General features: G+C 35.6%; 1 protein-coding gene across 1 annotated transcript in view; it reads right to left on the bottom strand.

Annotated features, from left to right (window-relative positions):
• Positions 1-295: 295 nt before the first annotated feature.
• LOC144440704 (uncharacterized) overlaps positions 296-7956 on the bottom strand; it is a 66455-nt gene continuing 58794 nt past the window's right edge. Inside the window, exons 18-20 of the mRNA XM_078130088.1 lie at positions 7377-7592; positions 6092-6363; positions 296-5112 (exon numbers count right to left, since the gene is read on the bottom strand). Coding sequence (XP_077986214.1) covers positions 4885-5112; positions 6092-6363; positions 7377-7592 — 716 coding nt within the window. The 3' untranslated portion in view covers positions 296-4884. The remainder of the gene's footprint in view (positions 5113-6091; positions 6364-7376; positions 7593-7956) is intronic.

Below are 7956 nucleotides of genomic sequence, written 5' to 3'. Positions count from 1 at the left end.
GTGGGTACATCCATGTATCATGTACATTTTATTTATCAAATCAAGTTATGACATCACAATACATGGTATTTCGGTTCATATAACTCACATTGCAAGGTTAACCCCCAAAACCACCTCTGGCAACTGGACTATAGGGCCAAATCCCCAAGATGAACTCTCCACTGATACATGAATATCAATTAACCATGACTTCTGTTGGCATGGTCACTCATAACCCATTAAAATATACAAGAGCAGACTTTCTTAGAAATAAATACAAAATTGACTTTATTTCCAAAATTTGGAATAATATGGCAGTTCCATGTCATTTAATTTTTTCTGATACAATTCTCATATAAAATTTCTCAGAAAAATTAAAATTGTTTGTTTTGAATACACATGCAGTACAATCTACTTTACATAGCTTCAGAATATCTCTTGAGTCAGAACATTCTTCTAAGCTACACAAGAGTTTACTATAACAGGAACATTTGTAAATTCCTGTTATTCCTTTAAAAGATAAGCTGCAACTCTGATTGGTTGACAAGGTATTTGATATGCAAATATGCAAGCAGCTATTTAGACACTGCAAATTTGATTGGTCGACAAGGTAAGAAGTTGCAATTTGATTGGTTGACAAGGTACTTAATATGCAAATATGAATGAAGACCACATTTTTTATCCACACACACACACAACTTGACAAAAATTTCAACTGTATCGAAAAAATTACAGAATTCAAGTCAAATTTTAGTAAGTTTGTGATACTCCAGTTACTTGGTCACAAAATAAAATTCAAATTTCTTGTCTATACATTTTCCAAGGCACTATGTTGGTAAGCAAGTGTGAGTAAACAGTAGATTTACTGGCCTTCAATGATTGGCCAATTCAAATTACACATTTGCATATTCATTTCTACCTTAGCCAATAAGCTTAGATCTCTCTTCTAGTACAAAAAGCTACATGATAGTACCTGTACAAGTTATGTTAACTGTAAAGAACTGCGAATATCCAAATATGGCTCATCTACAAATTTTACAAAATCTCTTTTTATTTAACTATCAAAATATTCATTTTTTTCAATATCAAAAGTATTAAGTGATAGTCATTTATCTAAAGCTATTTACAAATGATTACTATGGCAACAAGAAACGACTGTACACAGAAAAGTTCATGAGGTAATACAAGCAGTAGGAGTTCAAAGTCAAGGTGTATCCCGTCACTTTCACTGGCAGGTCAAAGGTTATGATTTCATGAAATCGAGACTGCAATAATAAACATAAAATTGAAAAATTCTAAATTTGTGAACATATTGTAACAATTCCTAAGTTGTGATTGATCACTGCGTGATCACAAGGAGTTGAATAGTATACGCAAGCCACAGAAACAGCAAGTTAATAATTTTGAAAAAAATGCAGCCTATTTTGGGAGCTGTAAAGAGACTGAACTTCAAATATGTTCATAAGATTCACTTAGACACGTAGACTGGCACAGACAACGCCCTCTCTATTTAACTGTGTAAAACTTCATCATCAAATGAATGAATAACATCAGATTTTCTCAGCTGAAGCTGCCAGGTCGTATGGTGTTATGCAACACAAACAGACTGATTGTATTTTAGCAACAGTTTACACATCTCTCCATAAATCTGTCAATCATCTCAAAATAAGTCCATAAGCCTCCCTCTTTGACAGTTATTCACATTTTTCAATTACAAACATACTTCTTTACTGTCAATAGACGACTACTTTTATTTAGCTTTTAGGACCTTGTCAACCATGTCTAACTATGTACAGTCTAACGTGATTTAGTGACTTCTAGCACCAGCAGTATGTGTTTTATACACATAAGATTGTCTATCAATAGAAGCTCCAACAGGCATCACTATACTCTTAATAACACTCTTAATGGCAGATGGTTAGTAATCCCCCTCCCCAATAGCTGTATTTAGTAATTCCCTCCCCACAGAAGAATTTAAGTCCCCTTCCCAACAGGTCCATTTAGTGACGCCTCCCTCACAGATCAATTTAGTGATATCTCCCTCTAGTATTCCCTGTTCCCAGACAAGCATTTAGTAATCACTTCACAACAAATTCTCATTCCCTCTCAACAGATGCATTTAATCGTCCCCTGCCACAGATGAATATAATAATTCCCCAACAGATGAATTTAGTATTCCCCTTGAACGTGAACGTAGTAGTCCCCCACCTGCAGATGAACTTAATAATAGTCCCCCTCCCCATAGATACATTTAGTAGTTGCCTCCCCAACCATAAACACTTGTCTACATCACTATCATTTTAACTACATGTGTACATTTTGTGAAACGGTACAAGTTGATGATACCCCCAATTTAAGCGAGGGCGCTGTACATGCCTTAATTTCCTGTTTGCAGTCTGGAATGGCCTATTTGATAAATACAGTACAGTAACAGTTAACAATTGATACAAGATTACAACATTAAAACATTAAAACAGAAAATAAATGAAAGTTATGAAACACTGAAGACTTTGATAGTCATTATAAAGATCCAAACACAACAGTTGTCAAAATTCATCTTTTGTAATATATTGCTGCGGTCAATTGTGTCCCTAAAGACATTACTTGAATGGCTGCCAAGAATACCAAGTTTCATGAAAGAAACACCCAAAAAAAATGAAGTTCCATGTAACAAGAAGATTGTATGTAATAAATAAAGTAACCTGATGGAGTGAAAACAATATTCATAAAATAAAATGTTTTATGTATGTTGTTCATTCCTCTTACTCCGAAATTATTATTCTGATGAAAAAAAACCAAAAACTTTATCTAGTTGAAAGACATATTTACAGACAATTATTTGTACAGGTTCATTCTGAGACTGACTAGTGTTGTGATAAATATTACAATTAGGACATGTGATAGCATTTATAATTGTATACTGTATACACCGGAGGTAAACGAAATTGCATTCTGTATTAGTCTTGGTTACCCAGACTGCATTGCGGGACGTCCACCTTCTGCCACTCGAAGAAAATCTGTGAGAATGCCACGTAAGTGACTGGAATGCAAGATGACAACTTTCACTGGACTTGGACAGTTTCTGACTGGACAATAATGAATCCAGATTTTCATAAATTCTGTATATATTTCACAGAAATCATGCTGTGAATATTTTGAAAACTGTCTTTGTTAGAAGATCCTAATAGTGAGAATTCTCTTAGAAAGAGTTGCCACTGTGTAGTTCAAGTCATGTTGTGTGTTAGTCTATCCGAGCAGCCATTTTGTTCCAATTACTGACGTAGCATTCTCCTAGACTATCACGTGCAGAAGTCAGAGAGCACACAGTGGCGTTTAGATATCTAGAATCCAGGCGAAAGGGGATTTTGAATTTTGATTTCCCCATCATGATAATGAATTCAAAAACCCCTCTCACATAGATTCAAGACTAAGATATACAAAGACTATCTAAATTTAATTTAATTTAATTCAAGAATTTTCCTGTGCTATGAGATTACCCTCAGTGAAGTATTTAGGTTGTAAGGAAAGCGACGGAAACTGATTGTATTTTTTATATCTTGAATTTAAAGTGATATGTGGTCTGTGAAATACAGAAACTACACACAAATACCTACAAACGTTCCTGGTAATAAATACTATGGGTACGGAAAAACTGACAAAAAAACAACTGTGTGTGTATAAAGCAAATATGTCTTTGATTTTTTACATGTTTTTTTCCTTCTAAACACTGTAAGGTGGGTGTCAAGCCAAGGTAGGCAATAAGTTTTCAAGATTATAAAATGTCAATATATTGTGTCTTTTTTTCATTAAATCAACACATGTCATTACTAGTATTGATCGAAACATATATTTCTGCAAAATCAACGCTGGTAAAAAAACAAACAAAAAGTTTTCTGGATATCAAGGTATTTAAGAATATGACTTTCAACAAATTTTCATGACCTTTGTGAGTTGAACATGAAAAGCACACACCTGAATACATAAATATAACATACATGTAATTAATACAAAGAACATAAATTTTCCACCAACAAAAACATTAATAAATAAAAGAAAAATTTGCATGATTAATATTGAAATAACGCTATCTCCTACTTGTAACTACTCACAGGATGCAACAGGTGGTTTTTTGTGCATTGGCAGCCATCTTGGATGACACAATTTTTACCCTACGACCTTTGACACATGACATCCAAGATGGCCGACACACTATTTGAGTTCCACTTATTGCTATGATTAATTAAGTCTATAATCCGCATTAATTACATTTTTTCAGATTTGCCTTAAAAGCTATTTACTACGAGAGAGCAGTCTGGGGGCAGATGAAAATGATATTCCACTTTCAGAATTTCAAGATTGAAAATTTCATCATCTTGTTTATTAGAAATAGTAGGTATAAACCAAATCTATATATTCTTTCTTGTTCTCTCCAACAGACAAGGGCACTGTGTCATAAATCTGTTATTTACACATTCTCCACAAGATGATCAATTCCCAATAAATGCAATACCTGAAAAGACTGGAGTACTGCTTATTAGTCAGTGATGAGTTGACAGTTTAGCCCTCCAACACCCGGCTTTACTACAAACCCAGCTGTATGCAATCTCTCTCTCATTCATTGCTATCAAAGCAATCTATCTCATTCTACCATCTACTGTAGTCATTCTGTAAGATTATCTCCCACTGTAAGGCACATGCCATGATCTCATTTGATATCTTTTAAAAACAAATTATGTTTAAATTATGATTGAAATGAATTTCACAAGAATTCAAACCAGTTGAACCCTCTGATATGTCATGGTGGCCATCTTGTTTTTTTTCTTTTCATCCAAGTGCATTCTGGGATACACACATCCCAGTGCACTCTGGGAAAGGTCAAAGTTCACAATTTGGTATTGCACTGTGTTAGATAAGTCTTTCTTCAGGTGGTGGTTTGAGTACATTGCCCATTTCGACTCTCGATCCCGTCATTTCTTGCCGACTTGGACTGTACGTTCCTCGGGTTGCTCGTTTACTTCGGACAGACATGAGGAAGACGAGCAGAATTATGAAAAGTATCAACACTAAACCACCTGCTGCAGCACCAATAATGATGTACAGATTCAGGTCATCGTCTACTGGCTCAGCTATCACCTGAAGCAAATCAAAGTTGTAAAAATTTAGGACTTAAAAAATCCAACCTCACCTGTTGTAACCAATCTCACCTGATTTACATATTGAAGTTATGGTCACTTTGTTGTGGTGTGTTGGACACTAATATGACGGAATACCTGGTCTGTAAACTTATAGCAAAACTCACAATACCAGAGTAATGTGCAGCATGGCTACAACTATATGAAGCCTGCCCTCTATCACTATCCCTACTGATTCTTTTGTTTAACACCTTATGACAAGTAACATCCCTGGGGAGCCAAACTCAGATAAATCATGTTGTTAAGCCCTATCTGGCTTTTAAACAACTGCTGACATCTGTACTAAACTACCAAATATCCTGCATGGTGCAACCAGATTTGGTTGCAGCCGATCAAATTTACCGATATGCTTTAAATGAAGCCAACCTGATTTATGAAACCTGAGAACAAGAGTAAACCTAACTTTCCATCATATCATAGTCTAATATTTTATCAGGTACAAACAATTAATAAGTATCACCATAACAACAATCGCTCTTACAACCAGAAGCAGAAACGATTTTGTCTGTCTGATTTCAATCTACATAATGACCTCTGTTTGAACTGCTAATCACAATTTCAAAGTGGGGACTAAATCTTTTGACCACAGACTCAGAAGTACAGACATGAGTGATAGCTCATAGCATGCCATGAATGTCATATCTTACAGACTAGTAGTACAGACATGAGTGATAGCTGATAGCATGCCATGAATGTCAAATCTTACAGACTAGTAGTACAGATATGAGTGATAGCTGATAGCATGCCATGAATGTCATATCTTACAGACTAGTAGTACAGACATGAGTGATAGTGATAGTATGCCATGAATACCAGATCTTACAGACTAGTAGTACAGACATAAGTGATAGCTGATAGCATGCCATGGATGTCATATCTTACAGACTAAGACTATAGATAAGATAGAAAGACAGTCTTACCTCACATAGATCACCGATGAAATCCTCCGTACAAGTACAATTCCATACAGGGTGGTTAGTAGCGTTGACACCTGACTTGCACTCCCCTTCGTTCTGACAATCTATAGTTTCATAACACGGGTCATCGTGTTCACATCTAAACCCAATAAAACCTGTCACACACTCACAACGGAAGCTGCCTGGTTCATTGATACATTTGGCATCATTTTTACAAATTGTAGGATTTATCTCACACTCATTCAGATCATTGTCACAGTTAGTACCATTGTAACCTGAAATAAAGAATAAGAAAATATATATTTAACACAACGATCACCATCAATTTGCAAATTTTTATGAAATATGTTCAGATCTCACGATCCTGGCTCTGAGCCTTTTGAATTCATTTGAGTTTGAAACTGAAACATTTTCATAAATTATGGGTTCTGGAGAGTCATATCATGATTTTACATTGCGATTTCAGAGAAACATCAAATTGATCTTGTGCATAGGGTATCTTCGCTACGGGATATTTCATCATGGGAGTAGTCAGCAGAAACAATGCATTCAAGTTGTACACTGTGGACCTATACCCTTCAGTGTAAAACAGGTGTCATGAATATTCAGTGGCAACCATGAATACATTATTTCTGCTCACTCCCATGATGCAATAGCCGACAGAAAAGATACCCTATAAAAGCATAAATTCAACTTGATGTTTTTTCTAACAAAATTGTTGGTGATGTAAAGTCATGAAATGACTCTCAAGAACCCGTAGTGTATAAAAATGACTTACCTGGGGTGACATTCCTTTTTATTAAAAAATGAGGGACTATGCAAATCTTGTTTACAAGTAAAATCAACACTGAAATGTTTTCCTAGTCTGTGCTACATGGTATTTGTAATGACTGTTTCTATGACAATGAAATGGAGGAGATGGTGAGAAATAACGACAGTCATTTTTAATCTCCAGATGTACCTCAATACGTTCGAGTTCATTTCTACCATTGCATGCCATGTCACACATTTTGCAGACTACAGTTGTCTAATCATGTTATAAATAGCTAAACATATTTACAAAGAGAACTTACAAAATTTGTAGTTGGCCATAGTGAATGTTGCATGATGTACATGACCTTCATCTTTTGGCCATATTGAATGTTGCATGATGGGTATGACATCAGCTTGGCCATATTGAATGTTGCATGATGGGTACGACATCTGCTTGGCCATACTAAATGTTGCATGATGGGTATGACATCTGCTTGGCCATATTGAATATTGCATGACGGGTATGACCTCTTACCTGTGCCTGTACAGTTGCATTCATAGTAGCCAGGCCTGTCAATACACTGCCCATCGTTCTCACAAGGTTCGGCCTCACATTCATCAAGGTCTATTTCACAGTTAGTACCACTAAAACCTGCAGTACAGTTACAATAATATCCATCCTCTTCATTTTGACAGGTACCACCGTTTTCACAGGGGTCATCATCACAGTATGTCATATTACAGATATCACCTGTAAAAAGAAATCATTTGCAAAAAAATTCAGAGAAGCAAATTTAAGATAAACATAGGAAAACCAATTACAGAAACAGAAATTTCTCAGCAGTTATTTATCAATACATTTCTATACACCCTTTATTAATCAATAGCGACTAAACTGCTCAATTATCAATAGGCCTTTCACAAATTTGCCATGGTAGCGCTCTACTTCCTGACTGTGTTTTTTTGGGAGTACACAATGACACGATGGTATTAGGTTACTCAGTTTGATCATAGAGCACTGCTGTTTGCCACTTCTACAGAAAACAAGGAACAAAGTACGATGAGGTGATGATACCCCCACTTTGAGTGAGGGCGCTGTATTCTCAATTTCCTGT

This window comes from Glandiceps talaboti, chromosome 10 (assembly GCF_964340395.1).
Source record: "Glandiceps talaboti chromosome 10, keGlaTala1.1, whole genome shotgun sequence".
Classification (NCBI taxonomy): domain Eukaryota; kingdom Metazoa; phylum Hemichordata; class Enteropneusta; family Spengelidae; genus Glandiceps; species Glandiceps talaboti.
This window is presented reverse-complemented; position numbering and strand designations above follow the sequence as displayed.